This window comes from Pipistrellus hanaki, assembly GCF_964339955.1.
Source record: "Pipistrellus hanaki genome assembly, chromosome: 3".
NCBI classification, from domain to species: domain Eukaryota; kingdom Metazoa; phylum Chordata; class Mammalia; order Chiroptera; family Vespertilionidae; genus Pipistrellus; species Pipistrellus hanaki.
This window is the reverse complement of record NC_140505.1, coordinates 172,544,891-172,571,660: the sequence shown is the minus strand read 5'-3', so window position 1 is coordinate 172,571,660 and position 26,770 is coordinate 172,544,891. Positions and strand designations below refer to the sequence as shown.

The following is a 26,770-nucleotide window of genomic DNA, read 5'->3' as shown; positions in this document are numbered from 1 at the left end:
GGGGGCATTGCAAGGCTATAAGACTGTGGCCAGAGGTGGCCATTGGAATGGAAGATTATGTGTATCAAATTCACGAGATGACAAATTCAGAGTGCGGTTAGAACTCGGGTGGCTCAAGTCCAATTTCAATAAGGCTCAAGGCATGTCAGCTCTTTATTTGCATGCATCCCGGGAAGCTGCCGGAGAAAGAGATGCTGGTATGACTGATTTCTGTGAGCAACTGTGTCTCTAGTCCCAGCAGAAATCTGTTTTAACGGGAACAGACCTTTTAGGGTTCTTTTCTATTGTGTTCGTCAAATCTCTAGAAACTGGCTTACCACTAAAATGCTGCTCAACTAGTGCCCACTACTAGACTAGCCCACATTTCTTGGATCCCTGCCATGCTCTTCAGACTTTCTTGATACCAGTGGCAATGACTTGGGTGCAGGGAGCTTAACTGGATTGGGGATATTCATGTACAAAGATGAAAGAACACTATAAAACTAAATCAGTATAGAGGGCACGAAAGTCCAAATAATACTCACAAACACGCCGGTAGCATTTTCAGTGTACCAGGTGCAGCTCTAAGGGCTTTCCATACATGAACTCACTCAATCCTCTCACCAGACAGACCTCTGCAATTGATACTACCAATAATCTCCATTTTATAGATGAAGAAACTGAGGCCCGGAGAGGTCCAACGACTTGCCGGAGGTCACAGCTAGTAAAAGGCAGGCCCAGGGTTGGATCCCGGGCAGACAGGGCGAATCCTGCGGTGAAGCATTTATTCCCGTTCCCTTCCGAGGAGGAAACAGGCGAATTAAGAACTTACTGGCTGGAGGCTAACCAGCCGTGGAGCGGAGCTGGCGTGGCCTCCCATGGCTGGCTGGCAGAGCTGTTAACTTTCAAGCCCTGGCTCTTGGACCAGACAGTGACCTTTGAAAAGTTGTGAAAACGACCTCTGGCCTCCGCAGCCTCCCGCTGTGGAGGAGTGGCTTGGGAAAAACTGAGTGGCGAGAGAGTTCTTGCTCAACACCTGTTTGTGGAATAAACAAATGAGTGAGGATTGCCACACTTGCCGGTGTCGCACTTGGCCTGCAGGTTATTTCACCGTTGAGTAATCCCCAATCAAGACAGGGACATGGTGTTTATAAGTTGCTCCTGATGCACGAGAATGCAGACAGGAACCCGCGAGGGGAAGAGACCCGGAAGAGAACAGGGCTGCTAAGACCCCCAGGCCTTCCAGCCCTGAGGCTGCATCGCTGGTGTGTGTGTGTGTGTGTGTGTGTGTGTGTGTGTGTGTGTGTGTGTGTGTGTGCAGGCAGCTGGCCTGCCTGCATCCCCTCTGGGCCTCTAGCTCAGCTGCAAAAACCCACAGGGACACCGGGCCCCGGATAAATATTTGCCCAACACGTGCATGAGGGAAAGGCAAGGGAGGTGGCGTATTTTGAAAGTCCATCCTCGCCCTCCTCCACCCACACCTTGGCGGCCTCTGCTAGATAAAACTGCCCGCTCCTGGTGCCTGTCCCCAGTGACTGTCGCCTGCGGAGCAGCAGGACGGAGCAGCAGGTTGCAGTAGCCTCTGGGTGCTGCAGGAGCGGCGGGAGCCATGCCCCGGTACACGGTGCACGTGCGCGGCGAGTGGCTGGCCGTGCCCTGCAAGGACGGGCAGCTCACGGTGGGCTGGCTGGGCCGCGAGGCCGTGCGGAGGTACATGAAGAACAAGCCGGACAACGGGGGCTTCGCCTCGGTGGACGAGGTGCACTTCCTGATGCGCCGCTGCAAGGGCCTGGGCCTGCTGGACAACGACGACCCGCTTGAGGTGGCCCTGGAGGACAACGAGTTCGTGGAAGTGGGTGAGTGGCCCGAGGGCAGCGGCGCGAGTGGAGGCAGCACACGGCGTGGCTGAGTGTCACCTCCGGGGAGACTGGGCAGCCATCCATCCTCCCCGCCACCAGGAAAATGCATGCTGGCTGTGCGGCTGCTGCTAGGCCGCTGGGGGCCCCTGCTGAGACAGGGGGGTTCTATCCACCTTTTACCACGAGGCCACTGGCTCCCAGAGGAAGCCACTTGTCTAGGGTCAGTCAGGCTGCTAGTCAGAAGCCAGGAGTAGATATGAGCTCAGGACTGCAGGTCTGAATCCCTTCGCAGTAATTGAATTACTTTGTCATATATAACTTTTTAAAAAATATATATTTTTATTGATTTCAGATAAGGAGGGAGAGGGAGAGAGAGATAGAAACATGATGAGAGAGAATCATTGATTGGCTGCCTTCTGCATGTCCCTCTCCCCGCTGCCACCCCACTAGGGATGGAGCCCCAAACCCCTGGCCTATGTCCTGACAGGAAATTGAACTGTGGCCTTCTGATTCGTATGCTCAACCACTGAGCCACCAGGCGGGTATATATAGCTATTTTTAGAAACTTAATGGTGAAGATCCTTTAACCCTTCAATAGACTTTCACCAGATCAGAGGCCTGTGGCATAGGGTTGTTTAGATTTCAAGCAAAATAAAGTCGGGATGGGACAAAGGTGGGGGTTAGATCTTGAACTTTCATTTAAACTGGAGTCCACACCCAGCGCCTACCTCTCTGCCCTTTGCTCTTCGTCATTGTAAAGATGCTAAGCGCACGTGGAAGTATCTGAGGTCCTTTTAAAACAGCTATTTCGGTAGAATTCAAAGGCAGTCGAAGGGCCGGCCCTCCCTTGCTGTATCACCAAGGCCGAAAGTGGCTCTCCATTGTGATGGGTAAGAGGTCCTTCTCGTCTTCTTGTTTCAGTCATAGAAGGGGATGCCATGTCTCCTGACTTCATTCCATCGCAGCCAGAGGGAGTTTACCTGTATCCTTTCCTGCAGGCTCCGGGGCCTGCTCCGGAAGGGGGAGGGGGTATCCTCCCTCCAGGGACGGGCTGGGGCTGTGCCACACCCCCAGTGTTTTCCTTTACCTGGATTCAGGTACAGCAAATACCGAGAGCCTGAAAAGGTAAGCCACAAACCACTCTTTTTCTTTTTTTTTTTTTTTTAATACCTAGCTTTTACTTGAAACTACCAATTCTTTTATTTATTTATTTTTAATATATTTTAGTGATTTTTTTTTTTTTTTTTTTTTAACAGAGAGAAAGGGAGAGGGATAGAAAATTAGAAACATTGACAAAAGAGAAAAACATTAATCAGCTGCCTCCTGCACACTCCCCACTGGGTATGTGCCCACAACCAAGGTACATGCCCTTGACCGGAATCGAACCTGGGACCTTTCAGTCCGCAGACCGACTCTCTACCACTGAGCCAAACTGGTTAGGGCTAAGCCACTCTTTCTGTTAAGAAAATGAAGTCCCCTCATTCAAGGAGGGGGTTGGGGCCCAGCAAGAGTTATGAGCAAACACTACCAATTAGGACAGGACTTTGTCCAGCTCCGTGTTGTAGGAAAAAGCATTAGAAAGACAGTCCTTACGCAGCTAGGATCCTCTTAAGGTGTTTTTTATCGTAGCTCATTAATTGCAGTGATAAGATCTCTGAAGAGGCCAAGTTTGGTTCTGCCTGAGGCTTTCCTATCTCACGTTCGAGCAGCTAAGCTGTTCAGACTCACAGAGACCCCTTCCTTTGTGCAGTACATCAACTTAGATGGGGACAGCCTGACCACGGAGGACCTGGTCAACTTGGGCAAGGGGCGCTACAAGATAAAGGTAAGGGGGAGGGACGGCCATCCTCTGACCCCTTTTGCCACACTCGGACATCTTCCAACGGGCTCCTCTCCAACCAATGTTTCCCCAGCTCACCCCGACTGCGGAGAAGAAGGTGCAGAAATCCAGGGATGTCATAGACAGCATCATAAAAGAAAAAACGGGTATCTTTTCCCCTTTGTGTCATACAATCATTTTTATGGACTTAAAGTAGTATGTCCTGCATCTAATTGGAGGGTGTCTGTCTTTTTTTTTTTTTTTCCAGTTGTGTACGGCATTACGACAGGTTTTGGGAAGTTTGCCAGAACTGTGATTCCTATCAGTAAGCTAGAGTAAGTTTGGTTCCTGCTCACACACATCCACCATGCCACCTATCCCCATTTTTCAGATTCCTTTCAGCAAGGGAAATAACATTTGGCCCACGGCCCACTTTACAGATGAGGAGGAAGAGGATCAGGTTCATTTACACGTGTCCTGGTACTGCACATAGAGGCTCGCTGGCTTCTTCCACTGCCTCATGCCCTCACTGTCCCTCCAAAGATGCACCTGTCCTCCCTTCACTTCCCCAGACGAGGGGCCATTTTCATGACTATGACTTTACCTCCCAGAAAACCCCATCAACATGTTGGTGAACCTTCTCCTTCTGGAACATTTTATATCACTTTTCTAAAGTCAATATTGACATGTTTCCAAATATTCTCTAATAGGTTAGAATGGCTACACACAACTTTTGGTCATAGGAAAATCTCTCAATTCTATGTTTAGATCATTTCTAACTTTTTTGTTCTTAGAAACATGGCTAGAATGAACCAGCTAGTGCCTGGTCACGTCTTTAAGATACTCTAGAAATTTCTAGATCAGATTAGAACATGCACAGTAACAATAAGAGGATTTTTTCCCCCTTTCTCTTTCAGGGAGCTCCAGCTCAACCTAGTGCGCTCACATTCTGCAGGTAAATCATTCGAAACATTGGGTGCCTCCTAGATCTTATTCGGTTAGCTCCATGGTTGGCAAACTGTGGCTCCAGAGCCACATGTGGCTTTTTGGGCCCTTGAGTGTGGCTCTTCCACAAAATACCACTGCCTGGGAGAATCTATTTTGAAGAAATGGCGTTAGAAGAAGTTTAATTTTTAAAAATGTGGCTCTCAAAAGAAATTTCAATCATTGTACTGTTGGTATTTGGCTCTGTTGACTAATGGGTTTGCCAACCACTGGGTTAGCTGAATAAGGTATAGTGTGATGTATCCTGTAATAGCCACGAAGAGTCAATATATTCCAGGGACTGGGTGCTTCGGGGGAGGGAGGGAAGCAGAAAGCAGCAGACAAGACCATCTTCCAGCTGAATCTCAAAAAAGACATGGGCCACGTAGAGGGACAGGACTGAGACACGAGCATCTGTACAGGTACAGTGATGCCAAAAGAATGGTGCACTCAGGACACAAAATTAGGGCTGAAAGTCAGGGAATGAGTTGATCAGGATGAGGTGAGATTGCAAGGCAACGTGTGCTGAGGCGTCTGGACACTATTCTAAGGATGTTGGGTGGGGAGTGGGGGCTTGCTGAAGTGTTCCAAGAAGGGAAACGGAGAAGGCAGAAGTGGGGTTCCACCTTTTTCAGGTAGGTGAGACTTTAAAAAGCAAGAAAGTGAGGAGGGAGAGCAGTCCAATTCTGAGTTAAGAAGTGAAGAAAGATTTGAGAAATGGAGGCAGTCAGGCGGTGGAAGAGTTTTTGTTTTCTGATTGTTTTGTAGGTGTTGGGAAACCACTCATCCCTGAGAGATGCCGGATGCTCTTGGCTTTGAGGATCAATGTCTTAGCCAAAGGATACAGCGGCATTTCCCTAGAGACCCTCAAACAAGTTATCGAAGCATTTAATGGTAATGCAATGGCTCCCTGACTGACCCTCTATTACCCTCCATTCAGGCTGGGCATCTCCCATAAGGTAGATCTGGTGGCACTTCTGGGGCCTTAGAGTTCTGAAGATCTCCCAGGGTGAACTCTGATCTGGATGCTGGCCTGTGGGTGGCACTTCCATTATCCTATTGTCAGTATTTAACAATTAGTAAAAACACTGCTATTAGGTGTCCAAGTTTACTTAGAAACCTATTGGGGACTTCCTACAAAATAGTACATGTCCTTTTATACGTGGTAATGAAATGGCAGACTCTGAATCTGGTGCAAGTAGAGGTTATGTCGCCTATGACTTTACCTCCCAGAAAACTCTGTCAACGCTCTGGTGAACTTTCTTCTTCTGGAACATTTTATATCACTTTCCTAAAGTCAATATTGACATGTTTCCAAACATTCTCCAACAGGTTTGAATGGCCACACCAAAACAACTTTTGGTCATAGGAAAATCTCTTAATTCCATATTTAGATCATTTCTAACTTTTTAAAAATATATTTTATTGATTTATTTTACAGAGAGGAAGAGAGAGGGATAGAGAGTTAGAAACATCGATGAGAGTCATTGAATAGCTGCCTCTTGCATGCCCCAAACTGGGGATGTGCCCGCAACCAAGGTACATGCCCTTGACCAGAATCGAACCTGGGACCTTGCAGTCCACAGGCCGACGCTCTATCCACTGAGCCAAACCAGTTTCGGCCATTTCTAACTTTTTAAAAAATATATATATTTTATTGATTTTTACAGAGAGGAAGGGAGTAGGATAGAGAGTTAGAAACATCGATGAGAGAGAAACACTGATCAGCTGCCTCCTGCACACTCTCCACTGGGGATGTGCCCGCAACCAAGGCACATGCCTCTGATTAGGCCATTTCTAACTTTTTGTTCTTAGGAACAAGGCTATAATGAACCAGCTAGCTCCTGGTCACGTCTTTAAGATACATTGCTAGAATTCTAGAAATTTCTATATCCGATTAGAACATGCACAGTAACAATAAGTAAAGGAGCAGAGGATCAATCACATGAGGATACGGGTTCCATATCACCTCCCCCCCACAGAGCCTGATCTTGATTGTTTCTCTATAGACAGTGTTCCCACCCACCTTCACACAGTCTTGGCTAAAACCTATAATGTTTTCTGTTGTCCTTGAGTAATTGTCTTTCTCCATGCATCTGTACTATAATAGATCCTATTGGGGGAGGTGGGTCTCGCTGGCAAAGTGAGCTTGATGAGAAGGAAGTTGTCCTGGAGTAACTGCTGTCTACTCCCCCCCCAGCCTCCTGCCTGCCCTACGTTCCAGAGAAAGGAACCGTTGGTGCCAGTGGAGACCTTGCTCCACTCTCTCATCTTGCTCTTGGCCTAACTGGAGAAGGGAAGATGTGGTCTCCAAAGAGTGGCTGGGCTGACGCGAAATACGTAAGACTTTAACAACAGCATTCATCGGCACGATTTTCTCTGGGCTGGACACCAGGCGGCCAGCATGCTCTCTATCACTTAATCCTGACAGCATCTCAGTGAGGGGGCCACTGTTATCCCTATCTTATAGATGAGAAAACTGAGGCTTTCAAACTAGACAAGGCTCTCAGCTTCCATACCCAGCTGTCAGTCTCTGGCCTTGGTGATCACCTCAGTGAAAAGGTGCAGCTGCCAGTGTTGATCCCAGGAATTTCTTCTGCACCTAAAACACTTCAGGTGCCTATCTGGAGGTCAGATGTTGCCGTAGGTTTACTTAGTTGCTAGTCTCACAGGTACTAAACTATGCATCATAGCACTCAGTCTATGGCCCACCAGTGCACAAATCCATGCACTGGGCCTCTAGTCTTTTATAAGACAGACCTTTGGGCTGAAAGATCTTTTATTTGGTTCTTCATAAAATTAGTAATTATTACCCATTTTCATTTCTTAAATCATTCTTTAGGTCCTGGAAGCCCATGGATTGAAACCAATAGTCTTAAAGCCAAAAGAGGTAAGGGTGTTCAAGGGAAATTTGCACATGTCAGCAAGTCTTTATTTATACACTACGTTCAGTCTTAAGGCCAGTCTCACTGATTTATTAAAATAAACATGGCTCACATGTTTGTAGAATGTTGATCACTGAAAAAACAGCTCCTCCATCAGTATTTAAAAAATTCTTCATGCCATAAATGCTTAAGGGTTCTCTTACCTAAGAACTTAAACTTTAAATCAAGACCCCTAGGGATCCTTAAGAGAGACTTGAACCCAGCATCCATTAGGATACTTTAAGCCAAGAGTCTTGGACCAGAAATGTTTAGTGTATCTTGTCTACAATGATGATAAGTTAAAGAAGAAATGTAACATAATTAAGATTTTATATGCCTTCCACACTGGAGCTACTCTGTTGCCTTGAGAATGGGGATACTTAATAGCTGTTCTATTTGCCAGATTTATAGTAGTGATTTCATGTAGGATGGCACTTATTCCTCAAGTGCTTAAATAATCATTACTGGCCTGCACTTCAGAAGACATGAATAAATATCCCTTAACAGACTGACGGGCTAACTTTCCTCTCATGAGAGCAAAAGATACTAAATCAACTTGTATATAGGCTTGTTACAGAAATACAGTAGGAACTCTCTCTCCTCTGCCCCCAAAGGGTCTGGCGCTCATCAACGGGACACAGATGATCACCTCCCTGGGCTGTGAAGCTGTGGAGAGAGCCAGTGCTATTGCGAGGCAGGCTGACATAGTGGCAGCCTTGACCCTGGAAGTGCTGAAGGGCACCACCAGAGCCTTCGATACCGGTGAGCATGGTCCCTCTGCTTGACTGTTATTCAGTCAACCAGAGCTGGTGGGGTGGGCTGGTTGAGGTCTTTAGACATGTGAGTGGTGGGGGCGAGTGGTAAGGAAGAAAGAGAATACTCAAGAGCCTAGGGTGTGCCCAATACTGCTACAGTTTCTCCTCAATTCTGCCACACTCAACACGTGAAATGACCGCGGTTTATAAATAGACACTGACCCTGGGAGTTAAGTAACCTGCCCCAGATCACCTAGGTCTGACTCTCATCAAACTAAATGCTGTTTAGTTTGCAGAGTTTTATAACTGCAGTAGGATTGAGGTTGGTCCCCTGTAGAAAATTGGGGGCAGGGAAACTATAGAAGTGGTAGCTTACTTTGAAAGACTCTTTATTATTATTATATGTAGTATGACACTTCCTTAAATTAGACCACTATAGAACTCACTTCCATTATGAGCCTAAATCTTTTTAGGGTAGCCCAGCGTCTTGAGTTGAATTCCTAGTAGTTGAATTCTCAACACATAATTTGCACTTGGAGATTCCAAAGAATAAAGACAATAAGGAGCCCTAGCTGGTTTGGCTCAATGGATAGAGCATTGGTCTGTGGACTGAAGGGTCCCAGGTTTGATTCCAATCAAGGGCACATGCCTGGGTTGTGGGCTCGATCCCCAGCAAGGGGCGTGCAAGAGGCAGCTAATCAGTGATTTTCTCTCATCATGGATGTTTCTATCTCTCTCTACCTTTCCCTTCCTCTCTAAAATCAATAAAAAAATATTTTTTAAAAAAGGCAATAAGGAATATCTTGCTTTTGGAGATAAGTTTGTACTGCTCGGTGGTCGTTAGGATCGCTGGGCCTTTTGAGAGCTGTGTCAGCACTGTGGATGGTTCTGAGCATCCATGGTAGTTCGTTCTAATATAAGAGTTGCTCAAGCTTTTTCTCCTTCATCAATTCTAGACATTCATGCTGTTCGCCCTCATCCTGGGCAAATTGAAGTTGCTTTTCGGTTTCGGTCACTCTTGGACTCGGATCACCACCCATCAGAAATAGCAGGTCTGGGCATGTTTGTGTGAGTGAGCTTATTTGGTTTTGGGTTTTTTTTTGGGGGGGGGGGAGGAAATTGATAACATGTTCCCTGCCTTTCCCTCCTCCTTCCACAGAGAGCCACAGGTTTTGTGACCGCGTGCAGGACGCGTACACCTTGCGCTGCTGTCCACAGGTAAACCAGCAAACCAAAGTGCTCTCTCTCTCTCAGCGCAGGTGGGAAGAGAAAAAGAGGGAGGTGTGAGAAAATCATAGATTGGTCATTCAGAATCCAAATTTCTTTACAGCTTCTCTTAAAAACTTTGTAGATCATACTTCTATTTGTCCCATTATTGTCATTTCTATACCATGTGATAAGCTTTTGAATAGCTTTGCTCAACCTTGAAGGGAAGTCCAACAGGCGTCTTGCTGTGTTAGTTTAGTGCCCTCCTTTTCCAATTTCTCAGTGACAACATTATCTTAACCAGTTAGTGGAGTTTTGCTTGCTCTCCCTGTGATAGAACTAGGACCAGCCTGCCAGAGATGTTCACAGAAAAGCTTAATAAAAATTCAAGGGCCCATCCATAATATACCTTGGCTGCATTTAATAGGCAGACCTAAACTATGGCAAATAAATCTGTGAGGCTTAATTTTCAATAAAAAGTGCAGATGCCTTGGGTTAGCCTAAGGCATCCTGTATCAATTTTACAACTCATTTGCATATGGCAATTAGTTAAGTGAGAGATTAACGTAAGAATGCATCTCAAGAATGAAACAATACAGGGTGGGGCAAAAGTATGTTTATGGTTGTTCAATAACACCAGAATAAATGCAGTATTTCTCATAGTCACAACTCTACACTTTTGCCCCACCCTGTATTTCAGCTTGTATCAAATTCCAGTCCACAGTGTATAAAGAGTCCTCCTTAGAGGACTCACGTCCTTGTATTAAGCAAGTTCTATTCTAGCTGGTAGACTAAAAATGTCTATGGGGAAGAATTGCCAAATTAGGTCTGCTAAAGGAATACATCCCACTTCCAAACATCCTGCCAGTCTAACAGGAGTAACAGACTCTACGTGACAGGCAGTCTTCCATGTAGTAACTCATTTACTCTTCTATTTTAGGTCCATGGTGTGGCGAATGACACAATAGCGTTTGTGAAGAAACTAATTACCACAGAATTAAACAGCGCGACAGATAATCCTGTATCTTTTGACGTTTACTGAACTATAGTCAGAGAATTTCCGCTGGTAACTTTGAGATCTGAAGTGATCACTGTGCAGCAGCTCTGTCCTGCCTCCTCTCACTTCATTTCATAAACCGAGTACCTGAGGCTCGGAAGTTAAGGAACTTAGTCCAGATTAGAGCTGGGAAGTGGCAGAGGTAGTTCTCTGAACCTAATCTCAGGCTCAGTGTGGAACATGCCAAAGCTTCAAAACTGACTCATTAAAGATGAAATGGGGATGGGTTTCCAGCATTGGCTGAGAAGTTTTATGAAGACACTAGAGGCCCAGTGCACAAAATTTATGCGTGGGTAGGGTCCCTAGGCCTGTCCAGCCATCATGCTGATCTGGGCCTTCTGTCTGTCAGCTGGGGGCCTCCTTCCCTGGCTGCCAGCTGGGGCCTTCCTTCGTTTTATGCCACCCCCTGGTGGTCAGTGCACATCATAGGGAACAATCAAACTTCCAGTCTCCTGGTCTAACTCCTGAGGGGACACTTTGCATATTAGCCTTTATATATATATATATATATATATATATATATATATATATATATATATATATTCCCTAAAACCCACTGCTGGGATTGTTGGTAGAAGGATGAAGACCTACGTGCCAGGTGTGATTGTGGAGACCAGGGTATGTACACCTTCCTGGTTCCAATAATGCCATGATGCTTTAGACAGAAGCAACCTTTAACATTTACCAAAGTGTTGCTCAAAGAGGCATGGTTTTCCATATCCTGAGGTTTTATTTCTTACATGGACTTGACTCAAATTGGTGTTTTCTGTGTCTGTACAAAGAGTAAAAATACTTCCATTTCTCAAGGATGGGCCCCAACACTCTTTCCTGGTGTGGCTATCTCAGAACCATCTTGTTTCTGCCATGGAATGCGATCACTCAGGGGTCACACTGGCAAAGACTCCACAGCAACAATACTGCCTGTGAAGACCACCAAACCCTGCAGAAATCTGTTTTTCCTATCCCACATCTGCCTTAAGTCTCAGCCCTGCAGAGAGTGCTGGGTCAGCATCCTTGAAAGCAGCTCGCAGCCTGGGCTAGTAGATGGGTCCACAGTAGCTGTGTGAGGTTTCTCTGGAGAGCTTACTTCAGGATGTGGGTTTTGCGTCCTTTCAGATAGTTTCACAGTTAAACCCTCACAAAATAATCCTCAACTCACTAATCCACCTGTACATCATCCCATCTCCCAAAGGGAGTAGTTTTCCTGAACTCCAGGTAGTCTTATCTCATCTATCTGTCTTGTAAAGCAGAAGTACCCATTAGACACTTACATAATGTAGGTTGAAAGGGTAACTTAGACAATAAAAAAACACAAACCATTAAATTCTTGGAAATGAGACATGAAATAATTCTGTACTAAATTCTCCCTCCACCATTTGCCTCAGCAAAAATTTCAGCCAAAAGTCTTTTACTTAAAGCGTTTCAATCCCTGATGAATTTCCAATTGCCTAATCTTTGGGAGTTCTCCTGCAATACCTGAAAGAATGTTTTCCTAAGGTTTCCATTGCAAATGAAGAGCACCTATTACCTATTTGCTAGATAGGATGGGAGTTAACTTCTAATTGCTATTATCAAATAGCCAACCCACAAATTTGGAGCTAAAGAACAATAACACATGCTTACGTTCTAAGTGGTGCAGAGATCACTCGCTATAAGGATTCATAGAATGGAGAGAAGGCCAAGGCCTGTGGTTGGGATGGGTTCATGGAGAAGAGCAGGCGTGTGGTCTAATATGCTCATGGTTATAATACACAGAAAAGGGCAACTCCAGACTTGAGGAAGATCATGTAACACGTGCATCTCCAGCTCTTTGGAAGTCAGAACCCTTCTCACACAGAGTGAATCCCAAGTTGATATGATAGGTAGTGAATATTCTTTAGCCCAGTAGGCAAAAGTTAGCTCTTTGGGACCTGGAAGAAGGGTCTGTCACTGCCTTTGTCTGTTGGTTTAAGTCAAGTGCATGATGGAATGCAATGATCCCTGAGAATATGAATATTTGGTGGGTTCAAAGCTGCCTCAGACCTAAATGAGTTTACAATGACTTCTTGGCTGCCCTTTGCTGAGATACATATCACTGAGTTAGAGAGTTTGCTTGGAAGTTTTCTCCAAAATTAATTGTTCCAGACAATTTGGTGGTTGGACGTCAGCAATGTCTTCCATTCAGCAGGTTCTTCTATGGAGCACAAGCTCACAGAGCCCCTTGAAGAAATTGAATTTGCTTTCACACATGTATCTGGTCTCTGCTCTTAGTTTCGGGTTGTAAACTTTTCAAGAGCAACTACTACCCACCAGATTAGCACAGTTATTATGATGCCTGAGAATCTCTAATCTCAAGAGAAAACAGCGTTTTATGCCTTGTGTTTCTTTGGCCCTGACTTGGGTATACCCAATTCTTCTTCAAGATTATGTGTCTGTCCCTTTATGTCAACATCTGCTTGAGGACTCTCTCTCTGCACCCCACATTTTAGAAGGGCTGCCACCTCAATGTGTTCAAGCTTTAACCTATGTTGAAAGATGGTCTTTGCCAGCCGGGGAGAGACTATTTCTGGAGGAAACTTCCATGGTGAATACCCAGCCAAAGTAAGCTTTTTTTTTTTTTAGAATTGCTGCTGCCCCTGAAAGCATATTTCAATATAGGCTAACTGAACTGACACTCTTTCAGGCCCTGGACTTTTTGGCCATCGGTGTCCACGAACTTGCTGCAATTAGCGAAAGAAGAATTGAAAGGCTCTGTAACCCCTCCCTCAGTGAGCTGCCTGCCTTCCTAGTGAGTGAAGGCGGTCTGAATTCCGGATTCATGATAGCCCACTGCACAGCCGCAGCCCTAGGTAAGGACATTGCCCTTTGCCCAAGCCTGTCTGTTGAAGGGCCCCTCCATTTTACCTGAAAATACCAAACTTTATCATCAAATGAAATCTAACTTTCTCAACACCTCCATCTGCATCCTACCTCTCTTCATACAAACGCAGTAGGTTGCCTCTTTAATATTTTTTTGGAAAAAAAATATAATACAAAACCTAAACAATATTATACTGACACAATAATACACGAGTGAGACTGTAAACAATGAGGTTTGACTATCACATGAACTTCATTTTTGTAACTTTCCCCCCCAATCTCAATTTGAAGACTATCGGAAAGAAAAAGACAAAGACATTCATAGTTAATGGTGAAATGTGAAGTGATCTAAATAATTAAACTTTAGATACATTTCATTAGGTATACCAACCACTACACATGTGATTACAACATGCAACAAGGAAGTGCTAAGGGCTTCACTTGTAATAAGTTAAGTTTGAATTCTTTGGGACATACTTACATTTTTTTTATTTGAAATTTGATTGAATTGAGCATCCTGTATTTCTATCTGGCAAACCTGCCCAAAAGACAGGATAGCATAGCGGTTCATTAAGAGCATGGAGTCTGGGTTTGAATCTTAGCTCTACCATTTACAGTGTGACATGGAACAAGTCTCAGTCTTGTTGACCTCAGTTTACTCCTGTGTAAAATGGGCATGATGAATTTACCTAGTGGGGCTGTTTTGAAGATTACATAAATTAATGTAGGTAAAACCTTAGAATTCTCTATGCCTGGTGCTAAATAAATATAGCTGCTATTCTTCCTAATCCCTTCCTCACCTAAGCCTCACACTAAAACTCAACACAAAAAAAAACAACAAAGGGCCATTGAATTCATCTTCTCCTCTGTCTGACATCTTCTACTTGTTTACTTACCTGGGTATTAAAATATCCTTTCAAAGGGCAACGGTTTCTCATATTGACATGGTGCAGGGAGAGGTAGTTGATTTCTAGAGAATATCATGGACTTTTGGAATCCCCTTATGAATGTTCAGCTTCCCAAGCTGCCTAATGAAGTTGCTTAGCTTGCTTTCATTATGATGAACCTTCTTCTTTTTATGGCCCCTTGTACGTTATGTTTCTGAACAAGCCTCACCACAGCCTGCTGAACCATGTTTAGGGGTCTTGGGTTGCAGTGCTGGGACCTGAAAGTCCTGGGCAAACCCATTTATAGCTAGGTTACCTCAGGTAGGGTCCTTATAGCATGCAGAACAGTGACACTTCACTCAGAGCCACTCAGCATCAAAGAAATGTTATATTGCAAATCAACAAGCTTAACAGAAGACACCTTAGTGAGCCAATTAATTTGGAGTCTTTTATTACTCTAGCCCAGTGGTCTGCAAACTGCGGCTCTTTGGCCCCTTGAGTTTTTAGCAAAGGCCAGCTTAGGAGTATCCTGATTAAGTTAATAACAATGTACCTACCTATGTAGTTTAAGTTTAAAAAATTTGGCTCTCAAAAGAAATTTCAATCGTTGTACTGTTGATATTTGGCTCTGTTGGCCAAGGAGTTTGCCGACACTGCGACTGCGCTAGTGGGCTTAGAGGAATATTGCTTCTCAAATTCTGAGCAAAATATTGGAAGAAGCTTTCCCCTTTTATATTCTTCCAGTCTTTGGGGATATATAATATGGGATTATACTTCCAGACCTTTGCTTGTAACATGAGTTTGTAGCTTGAGTATAGTACATTTCAAATAACTGGAGCATGGGAATAGCCAGGGACTTCAGCGGAGCAGTTGGCAAGGTGAGACAGTCAAGCTTATTTTACCTATTATTAGACCAAGCATGTTTTACAGAAGCCAATAATAGCAGAATTAATTCATAGAACAAAGGACTGCCTGTGTCTAGTAGAAATTTTAAACAGCAGTTTTTACAAAATAGAGGTTACTATGTTTCAGAAAGCGGGGGGGGGGGGGGGGGGGGGGGGGGGGAAGAGAAGGTGAGGGATGACTCTGAATTTGACCTCTCTTGCTGGAGAGAAGGAATTCTGTAATCTAGGTCCTTGCTACTTAAAGTATCATCCTCAGACCAAAAGCAGAGCCATCGCCTGGGAGTTTGTGAGAACAATAGCATGTCAAGCCCCACCTGAAATGCAACATTTGCATTCTAATGAGATCCAGTGATTCAGATGCACCATAATCAATCTAGGTCAGTGTTTCCCAACCTTCTCTCATGATGAGAATCACCTGGTGGAGTTGTTAAAACACAGATTCCTGAATCCCAACTAAGAAGTGCTAAACTAGAATTTTTGGGAACATATAGGTAAAATTGTATACTTAACTAGTGCTCTAAGACAGATTTTATATACAGAGCACTAAGTTAGGTATGCAATTGTATACTTAACTAGTGCTCTAAGACAGATTTTATATACAGAGCACTAAGTTTAGAGCACTAAAATTGTATACTTAACTAGTGCTCTAAGACAGATTTTATATACAGAGCACTAAGTTAGGTATGCAATTTTACCTATATGTTCTCAAAAATTCTAGTTTAGCACTTCTTAGTTGGGATTCAGGAATCTGTGTTTTAACAACTCCACCAGGTGATTCTCATCATGAGAGAAGGTTGGGAAACACTGATCTAGGTCATCTCTGGGATCCCCTCACCTCCCTAAGATATCTCTGGCAGAGATCTAACCTCCTCTGGTCAAACTCCTCAGGGACCTGCAAGTGCTCACTCATCTCCCTGGCTTGCTAAATGCTTTCGCTGTTTTCACCTTGGCTTTGAAATATTAGGGTTCCCATCCAGGGTTAGAACTCCTGATAGCTTTAGAGGCGTTCTCACGTTAGGGAAAGCACAACATGTTTCCTTCCCCAAAGTAACTTTGGACCCTGTGGTGCTTGCATAACCACCAAGAGCTCCTGGAGAGGATGCCATGGAGCACTTTGGGAAAACATGTGTCATTGGGGCAGTTTTTCCTGCTCAAACATAATTAACTAGTGCTGACCTCTTGCAGTTTCTGAGAGCAAGGCTCTGTGCCACCCCTCGTCTGTGGACTCCCTCTCCACCAGCGCTGCCACGGAGGACCACGTCTCCATGGGAGGATGGGCAGCGAGGAAGGCCCTCAGGGTCATCGAGCACGTGGAACAAGGTAACCCCACCCAGGCCGGGACCCCGGGCCTCCCTGATAAATGAGTGACTCACCAGTGGTCCTCAAAGTGGGGTCCCCTCCAGCAGCATCAGCATGACCTGGATCTGGTTAGATTGGCAGATCTTCAAAGCCTCTCCCAGCCCTGCAGAAGGAGAAACTCTAGGCAGCAGGGCAGAGGAATCCGGAGGTAACCAGCCCTCCAGGTGATGCTCATCCTCGCTGGAGATTAAGAACCACTCTTGCTGCCTAAGCTGGTTCATCTGCTGGCTTTTCTTTAAAAAAAAAAAAAAAAAAAGAACAACAACAAGATTTTCAGAACATATTCAAAGTGTGGAGATTAGTACCATGAACTCATACACACCTCACTGATTCAACAGCACATTTGCTTTATTTTTTCTTTTCTCAAATTATTTTCAAACAAACCCATTATATAATTTTCTTCCTGCATACTTCGACTCTTAACTCTCCGTGCTTGCTTATCCACCAGAATGCCATCATCACAGCCCGTCTTAGTATCACCATTGAGTGCACATTCAAATTCTCCCAATTATCTCAGTGTCTGTACAGTGGGTTTGTTCAAATTAGGATACAAGGGCCACATTTTAGATTTGGGGGTCAAGTTTTTAAGCTACTTTTCATCCAGAACTGTCCCATCTCCCCCCCCCCTCCCCCCGCCCCCACTTCATTCCACTGACCAGCTTTTAAAAAAAAAAAAAAAATAGGTCAGCTTTCTGATAGAGACCGGGATTCTGCACTCACCTGTTAGCCTCCTTGTGGTATGCTCTCTGTCCCATGCATTTCCTGTACATGGCAGTTGACCCTAAAGGCTTGACAAACCTGAGAACCCACCTTTTTGGCAAAGATACTTCACAGGATGTTAGGCCCTCTGCTCCCTGACCTCTTAATTACTGCTTGTTTTTGTGTTGTTGTTGTTTTTTTAAAGAGAAATTGCCTTCCTTTAGGACTTAGGTTCTAAGATCCTGTTTTTGCAACTGTATTCGAAGCAGTTGGCTGATAAAAGAATATCACTATTTTAAGATAAATGTGAGAGTTAAATATTTTTTTTGTAACAGCTGTATTGAGGTATAATTTACAAATTCTCCCAATTATCTGTGTCTGTAGAGTGGATTGTTCAAATCAGGCCTCAATCACATCCCCAGATGGATCTAGAATACCTAGAAGTGTGTTTGGCATAGACATGGTGCTCGGATGTTTACATGACAATAAAATTAGCCGAAGAGGTCCAAATTACAGATCTAGCTCACCTGATGCAGTTCTAGACATTTATATCAGGTGCAGTTCACAAAAAGAATTGGCAGTTTGTATTTTCAAGCATGTTCACTGTCAGTTAAGTTTGCTTTGGTTTGGATATTAAATACCTACAAATCTTGGAACCCAGTGATGCCGGATATAAACTTGCAAGATAAGGATCTGGTTTATTGCATAAGGGGCACAGAAAGAGGAGGATTCTTCCTGGATTAAACCGTGAATGAGATATTCTTCCTCTCTGCCCACTTGGAAATTAGGGTCTAACTAGAGAGGCAGACATTGGACAGCAACTTGGCAACCCTGTGTAGCACTTTAACAAGATTCCGTCCAAATACTAGAGTCTGAAGGCATCTCAAAAGGAGTATTTAAGATGAGGACCTGAACAACAACTAGAGCTGGCAGAGTGGGAGGAGAAGAGCGATGGTAGTTTTGTAAGGAAAGGGGCGTGCACAAAATAAATCAATCTGAGATGCATGGAGATAAGAGTGCAAGACATCCAAGTCCCAATTTCTAGAATTTCAGTTGTAGTGGACTTGGGAGCTTTTGAGTTTGAAAGCTCAAAAGGGACATATAGGGTAGGGCCAAAGTAGGTTTACAGTTGGGAGTACACGAAACACGAAGTTTATTTTTGTATTATTATTGATTAACTAGAGGCACGGTGTACAAAATTTTTGCATGGGGGGAGAGTCCCTCAGCCCAGCCTGTACCCTCTTGTAATCCAGGACTGCTGGCTCCTAACCGCTTGCCTGCCTGGTTGTCCCTAACCACCTCTGCCTGCCAGCCTGATGACCCCTTACTGTTCTCCTGTTGGCCTGATCACCCCCAACTGCTCCCTTACTGGCCTGATCGCCCCCTAACTGCTGTCCCCTAACCGCCTCTATCTCGGCCCCTGCCGCTGTGGCTTTGTCCAGAAGGATGCCCAGAAGATGTCCAGTCTAATTAGCATATTACCCTTTTATTAGTCTAGATAATTGTATTAGTTTCCATACAAACAACTGTGGACTCAGTCCCAGGGCAACCAAAGACTCATTTGCTCCTTCACTGGAGCCTTCAGTCCTTGGATGAAGTTCTGTGTGCCAGGTATTTCAGGCCAAAGGGATCAGCAAGACTAACAACAAAAGGAAACTTGCACAAAGATGGAAATAGCACACAGATTTTCCCATCGCGATTAGAAGAAGGTGAGAAGGGGGCAACTGAGAATTTACCTGGACTCGTTCCCCCTTCTCACCATTAAAGATGCATCCAAGATGGGCATCCACTTCTATCATTGATAGCCCTCAAGCAGGAAGTCACTCCTTCCCCTTCTCATTTTAGTGCTGGCCATCGAGCTGCTGGCAGCCTGCCAGGGCATCGAGTTCCTCCGCCCCCTGAGGACAACCACCCCCCTGGAGAAGGTCTATGACCTGGTGCGCTCGGTTGTCAGGTAAAGTCTATCTTCATGGCAGTGACATGGTCTCAGAACCACGAGCCCTGGCTGTTTGGCTGATGACCGGGTTTGCTTCCTCTGCAGGCCCTGGATAAAAGATCGCTTCATGGCTCCGGACATCGAGGCAGCGCACAGACTGCTTGTCGACCAAAAGGCAAGCTGACTATTGGGCTTCTTTCTTGGTTTGGGGTCATTTCGGGAAAGTGAAGTGGAGTGGGTCCTGGAGAAACATTGTCTTATTCATTCGTTGTCTGGCTATTCCCTGTGGAGGAACAAAAGGGCACTTATGCAATTTGCAAGGCCACCAGAAGGTATTTGGTAAACTCTTAGGTGTCCCATGTGGCACCCAAACATTGAGGGTCAAAGGATTGGAAGCAGAAATAAATTTTAAACAGGAGCTTTGGAACAAGCGTTCGTGGGGAAAAAATGAGATGAAAGGTTCATGGATCCCCTTCACCAAGAATGTACTCTTTCATTCAAAAGTACTTTCTTTTTTTTTTTTTTAATATATTTTTTATTGATTTCAGAGAGGAAGTGGGGAGAGAGAGGGGGAGAGAAAGAGGGAGAGAGAAACATCAATGATGAGAATCATTAATCAGCTGCCTCCAGCACGCCCCCCACTGGGGACCAAGCCCGAAACCTGGGCACGTGCCCTTGACCAGAATCGAACCTGGGGCCCTTCAGTGCCCAGGCCAATGCTCTATCAACTGAGCCAAACCAGATAGGGCACTTTCTCTTTTTATGGTGTCCTCACCACCACCACCTGGTCTAGTGCCTGCACAGATCTGGAGAGAGGACAAAGCCCCAGGTTTCTGCTTCAAAGGGCTGTGAGTCTGTCTGGTGCTCTCGTGTGTCCCACCCATCATCCTGGTGACATGCAGTTCCTCTGGCTGCATTGACGATAGACTCCTCTGATAAAGACAGTTGCCTAACATGCTGACTCCTTTTTTTAAAATATGTTTTTTAAAGTTCTTTAAACCTTTTGTAGTAATTTGTGGGTATCCTGTTTCCTAGAATTGCTTGATTCCTCCTGAAATCCTTGCTCTGCTCTCAGGGAAGGATTTTCCTCTTTGGTCTTCATACATTTTCTGAGGTGATACAAAAGAAGGGGGTGGAGGGTGGGAAGGCCCCTTGGCTGTCAGCAGCAATCAGATAAAAAACAACAATAGCTATAAACCAAGAACAGGGCCTTCGTTTGAGAAGGTGTTGTGCTTGAAAGAGAACAGATTGCTAAGCCTGAGGCAGGGCTTCTCAAACTGCAGTGTGCCGTGGCTCTCCTGGAAATTTGATGAAAATGCAGATTTGGACACTGGATTTCATGTGGGGCTGACATTCCGACTTGTCCCCAGTGATGCTGATGCTGCTGGTCCAGGGGCCACTTTGAGGGTCTCAGAGGCGGAGCACCCGAGGCAGGGAAACACAGCAGATGAGGAAATCCACTGCCTTTTATCATTCGAGGTTTGCTCAAGAAAACACACGGTCAGACCCTGAGCAACTTTCCTCAGTTCTGTCCACACCGAAGTCTCTAGGTTTTGTTTGTCTTTTGGCTTGTTTGGCTTTAGAAGAGCAAGCAGCCGAAAGCCTTCAATGGCAACTTCAGAGGAGTTTTGGACCTTGGACTTTAAAAGCTTTGAATGCAACCAGAGACCAATCGACACTTGATTGTGTGTTAAATGCCTTATAATAAAAAGCAAGCAAACAGCTGCTACACGTTGGGTATAGATTAGGGGTGTCGAACTCAATCAGAGAAGGGGCCAAAATCTAAAATCCAGCCTAAATCGCGGGCCGAATGGTTTACTGGTCATAAACTGACAATGTCATAAACTGACAGCGGAGTGCAGTGATGACAGCGCGGTGCGGGCCACATTGCAAGGCCTGGCGGGCTGGATTTGGCCCGCGGGCCTTGTGTTTGACACATGTGGTATAGATAATGTTTTGTCTTCAGGTGAAGTTGACGTTTAATGGCTCGTGAAAGCAATGTTGTCAACATCTCGGTTTCGTTCTTGTATCTCAGGTGTGGGAAGTAGCTTCGCCATACATCGAAAAATACAGAATGGAGCATATCCCTGAATCGAGACCTCTTTCTCCGACGGCCTTTTCCCTGGAGTCTCTGCGCAGGAAATCCAGCACTGTCCCAGAGTCCACGGAGCTGTAAAGGGCTTTGGGGGGCAGGAGAGAAGAAGGGGGTGTAGATCAGATGGTGCTTAGTTTGACAGCGAGCAGCACTGTGCCGACAGAAAGGCCTGAGAACTCTGTTTAGGTAGATCAATTCCTTGTATAATTCAGTTCTTCTAAAACCTACTGTGGCTAGACTGGTGGCAGCAATACGGTTGCTAAATCTAGCACTGCATTCTTGTCGGTCTCGTCTGAGGTGCAGCCGGATGATAGGAGCTTTTTTTCTTTAATGCTATCTCACTCTTAAGCGTGAGAAGAGAACCCATGTTGCATGGGTCTTTTACTCTTAATATTAGAGCAGCTCACATCTTGACACAGACTGATGGCACGTTTCCAAAAGCATTAGACTTTGATAAATCTTTTTTGTTTGTGTTTGTTTGTGTGCTTTGACAAGTTCTCTACTAGTTAACTCTGGCTGATTGTACTATGTTATGACTAGTGTTTCTTCATACCTCTTCATAAACAACCCTTTTAAAATCATAATTCGTCTTTAAGTTGCTCTTTCTTCTACTAATGGGATCATAGTAAAGAATAGTCAATAGGCCAACAAGAGGTCTGTGTAAAGGAATTAAGGGATGAATATAAAGATGGCTATTGGAGTGTCTCTTACTGAACTGCATATTTCATATTTATCAATTATCACTACAAATATCAAAAAAAAACAACTCGATGCTTAAACTAGGGTTGGAGGGTAGTATGGTCACTTTTTTACTATATGTTAGCACTTAAGTCACATTCTTTATTTTTTATTTTATTTTTATTGAGTTTATTGGGATGACATTTATATAGGTTTCAGGTGTACAATTCTATAATACATCATCTGAATATTGCATTGTGTGTTCACCACCCCAAACCAAATCTCCTTCTCGATTCACGTTTTTATACTAACCCTGTGTTAAGCCTCCTCGTTTCACAGACAAGGAATCTGTTGTTCAAAAGTTAACCAACCCCTCGCTGTAATGGTAACCGTTCACGTAAGGCCCCATTGACAAAAATCAGATGGGGCCCTAGGATGTATTACCCAATATGTTTCTTCCCATAAAAGGATGTTCAAAAAGGGCCTTCTGGGAAGGCGAAAGTATAATTTCCCAGATAAAGGATGGGTTGGATGTCCTCTTGGCTTCTAAGATCTGTGACTTTGCACTCCTCTGTGCAAATGGGTGCAAAGAACTCCTAGTGCAGGAATCTGAAAAATGCAGCTGGTTAAGCAAGGACAGACACACTTGCCAGATTGCCAACCTGATTATAGACTAAAATGGGACCAACAACATATTTCACAATAGTTTTCACTCTAGATTGCAGCCTGTCCAGAGGAAAGGTGGAGACAGAAGTCAGAACTACTGCCTACAGCAATTCAGACAACAGAAAAGGCTGAGGAACCTGTTCTTGATGCTGTTCTTTGCTAAAATGTCAACACACACACACACACACACACACACACACACACACACACACACCATAACCCATTGATTCTTACCCAGGAGCAGTGACTGAACCAGCTGTCTGATGGCTGTTTTTCACACCTGTTTGGGGAGTGTTGGATCCCACAGGCTCCTAGGGTCCTTAGGGGCCCTTATTCTTTGAGTTTTTTAAAAAAAATTTTGAATTGATTTTTTTTTAGAGGGAGAAAGAAACATCCATGTGAGAGGGAACATCTATGGGCTGCCTCCTGCAAGCCCCCTACTAGAGATCAGGCCCATAACCCAGGTATGTGCCCAGGATTCAAACTGGCAGGCTTTCTGTGTACAAGATAAATCCCAACCAACTGAGCACACCGGCCAGGGCTGTCACTGAACTCTTTACACAGCTCTTTCAGTCACTGACGTCACATATCTTCAAGAGAATGGCAAGGTAAATATGGAATAAACTCATTGTCTCGTGTTATCACTGCATTCTTAGATTTTTTAAATAGTTTACCACCTCTTTGGGGAAAGGCTGGTCTACCTGCAGTTAATCAAGTTTCTGGCTGACACCGGTTTGGCTCAATGGCTAGAGCGTCAGCCTGCAGACTGAAAGGTCCCAGGTTCGATTCCAGTCAAGGGCATGTACCTTGGTTTCGGGCACATCCCCAGTAGGGGGTATGCAAGAGGGAGCTGATAGATTATTCTCTCTCATCGATGTTTCTAACTCTCTATCCCTCTCTCTTCCTCTCTGTAAAAAATCAATAAAATGTATTTTTTTTAAAAGTTTCTGAAAGGTGTAGTTGATGAATGTTTGCCCATGCAAAAGTATCTTTAGAAAATGTGATTGACTCAGTCTTTCTCTTTCCCATTGAGTAGCAGCAAAATAGAGGCAGTGTGATGTCCTCCCGGCAGGCTCACCTGGCTTCCTCACCTCTGACAGAGGGGAAACCTCAAAGTGCAAGGACTTTTCCAGCTTCTGCTGTTTCTGTTGGTCAGAGCAAGTCAAGGTCAAGTTGGGAGAGAAGTACTCAAGGTCATGGGCATATGATTTGGGGTCATTACTCTATGTATCTACCACATACATAAAATTCCATACATGACCTGAAATTTTTTGGGGGGTGGGGGAGGAAAAAAATATAATTTTCATACTACTTTAAACTTGTACCTCATTTCTAGATCTGATTATTGGATTATTATACTTTTATTAAGCCTTCTAATTACCTCATAAATCACATGATCACTGCATTTGGGGGATTACTTCTGTGGAAGGTACTTATTAAATTTAAACATTGACCACACACACACACACACACACACACACACACACACACCAACCTGCCTGACAAGTGTTGCTCAGTGGTTGAGCATCGACCTATGAACCAGGAGGTCACAGTTTGATTTTGATAAGAAAGAATCATTAATCAGCTGCCTCCTGCATGCCACAGTTTGATTTTGATTCCTGGTAAGAGCACATGCCCAGTTGTGGGCTCAATCCCCAATGTGGGGCGTGCAGGAGGCAGCCAATCAATGATTCTCTCTTATCATTGATGTTTCTATCTCTCCCTGAAACCAATAAAAAAAAAAAAAGTATTTTTAAAAAAACAATACACAAATCAACAACAACAAAAAGAGTTGGAGGAAATTCATTTCAGCTTAGGACATAGGCCTGGTTTGTCTCAAGGTATTCCCAATCTATTTGCTTAGTGATTAGTTCAAGAAAGGGCTGAGGTTGCAATTTGGGCCAATGAGATAGAAAAGAGTTTTGCTGGAGGCTTCAAGAATTTGTTTTCTTCCCTGAGAACCACCACAGCCACCCTTTCTCACCCTCCTGCTGGCTCTGAATGAGGAGGCATAGAGCACCCAGGCTGTGGGTAGCCATCCTGACTCAAGGGAGAAGATAGCCATAGGGTGACACCAACACCAGATGGCAGAGCAGACGGAAGGAAGGCATCTGGGTCTTCAGCATTATTGAGCTTCCAGATAAACCAGTCCTCAGCCTGTTCTTCCTGTGAAATTTCCAATGAACTTTCTCATTCCTTAGGCCAATTTTGGTCAGATTTTAGTACTTGTAGCAGTTAGCATTCCACCTCCCATGGCCACTGTTTGGGAGGTACTGTACCAGAGCCCTGGTGCGTCAATACAGCATGTGGCCCAATGTGGAGCCCAGAGTAGAGTGTTCACATCTCACTTTCCACCTGGACATCTAGCCCGGAAGGTCTCCTTCTCTCTCTGCTAAGAGGTTTGTTCAAAGTATCTTGCCAGAGTCCACTTGCACAACAAATATTTGCTTGCCAGCTATGTACTCTGAAGCCAGATTGTTCTTTCTACAACACTCTCGGCCTGGTCCTAACCTACTCAAAAATGTCCAGTGGCTTCCCCTGACTTTACGATAAAGTTCTGGCAAGTGAGCCTGACACCCAAAACCCTGTGAAAGCTGATCTCACCTAATAGTCTCAGCTAACTCCCTGAGGTCTCTACTGTAGGAGGACTTACCACCTGTCTTCTGAGCATTTCATGATGTTCCATCTTGGACGGTTCCCTCTCATCACAATCCTCCCAACCTCCAAAGCTTAGGGTGGCAGTCCCACCCCCATCCAATCTTGAAACTGTCTCTTTGCTTGGTTTTACTTTAACACTTAATTTCCCCATGAGCATCATCCTTTGACATCATATTCGAGGAACGCATATGTTCTTTCCTATTGATAGAATAACTGCCCACCTAGATTGGCCTGCTTAGTGTATTTTGACAAGTAATTTTTACTATGATGATCTGTATGCTTGCGTAGCCATTCCTTAGTTCATTTATTGAGCACCTGCTATGAACCAGTCCCCCATACTAGATCCTGAGGACACAAGGAGGTCCCTGCCCTCTACTAACTCACAATTTAAAGAGAACGACAGTTATTACAATAATATAAAGATTGTATTCGAGGGAAGGGAGCATGGTGGGGTGGGGGGTGACTAGTCCTGATTTCCCACCTAGAGAAGAGAGGAACAGCATTCTAGGCAGAGGGAACAGTGCTGCAAGGTAGATGGTGTTTGTGAGGAACAGGGTGGAAGTTTGTTTGGCTGGGGTCTTAGGCTGCAGCACTTCTCAGACTTCAATGGGCACACTAATCACCAGAGGCCTTCTGCAGGCCTGGGGTGGGGCTGATGTCCAGCATTTGTAGAGAGTTCCCTTGAGTTGCAAAGCCTGGGAGGACTAAGGCAGTTCCTGGTGAGTACCCTCTTCCGTTTTCCTTCAAAAAAGACATGAATGCTATTTGTTTCGAGTGAGTGTCTCCTAGAGGGAAATAGAGTTGTCTTGGGTTCCAGGGCAGACCTAATATTTAATATTGGCCTTTACATCGCTCTCGTACATCCCAAATTCCCACCATTGACTAGGTGGTCCCACATCCCCTCAAGACCCGTCTCCAAGCACAGGAGGGATAGTGCCAGAGATCCCGGGCTACTAGGTGATGACAGTGATGTATCCTGTGACCCTTAACATTCCCACAAGGGGGTAGTTTGATTTGATTTATACTGAATACAGTAAAATCCTCACTCATTCAGCCTCTATTAACCTGAAATGGGTGGCAATTTGGATAGTCATTGTTTATTTCTCAAATCATTTCTTTATAAATAGGATGGAGTTTTATAACACAGTTATGATCATAAAAATGATTAAAACATTTTTTAAATATTTCAACTAAATTTACATGAGGCAACTACAGGGTGTCCCAAAAACAATGCATACATACTTTAACAGTTCAATTTTGAAAATAAACTGTATTTTAATAAACACTGCCTTTATAATTATTCAAAGTGTTTGTGTACATTTTGGGGGGACACCCTACATTTATATATGTAAATAATCATCTATTCTTTATAAGTAATGCTGTAATTTGTTCATTTCCTGAAAAGCTCTATCAGACAAGGTGCTGATCTACCTCTGGGACTGACTATAAGGAAACAACAACAATAA

General features: G+C 44.5%; 1 protein-coding gene across 1 annotated transcript; it reads left to right on the top strand.

The window, feature by feature from the left end:
• The first annotated feature begins 1,233 nt into the window (after positions 1-1,233).
• On the top strand, positions 1,234-21,886 carry HAL (histidine ammonia-lyase). The gene is made up of 21 exons (XM_084878478.1): positions 1,234-1,256; positions 1,301-1,835; positions 2,760-2,820; positions 2,936-2,963; positions 3,589-3,663; positions 3,752-3,824; positions 3,926-3,992; positions 4,575-4,612; positions 5,410-5,535; positions 6,842-6,981; positions 7,484-7,531; positions 8,180-8,327; positions 9,277-9,372; positions 9,480-9,538; positions 10,467-10,547; positions 13,098-13,163; positions 13,246-13,411; positions 16,399-16,533; positions 19,117-19,225; positions 19,313-19,382; positions 21,243-21,886. The coding sequence occupies exons 2-21, from the start codon at positions 1,589-1,591 to the stop codon at positions 21,381-21,383; spliced, it is 1,974 nt and encodes a 657-aa protein (XP_084734604.1). The 5' UTR covers positions 1,234-1,256; positions 1,301-1,588; the 3' UTR covers positions 21,384-21,886.
• Positions 21,887-26,770: the final 4,884 nt, after the last annotated feature.

Bases quoted from the DNA above. Each gene is read 5' to 3' on its own strand.
- HAL (XM_084878478.1), top strand. From the start codon at position 1,589: ATGCCCCGGTACACGGTGCACGTGCGCGGCGAGTGGCTGGCCGTGCCC. The intron at 3,993-4,574 runs GTAAGTTTGGTT...TTTCTCTTTCAG, and splicing joins ATTCCTATCAGTAAGCTAGA to GGAGCTCCAGCTCAACCTAG. The intron at 16,534-19,116 runs GTAACCCCACCC...TTCTCATTTTAG, and splicing joins CATCGAGCACGTGGAACAAG to TGCTGGCCATCGAGCTGCTG.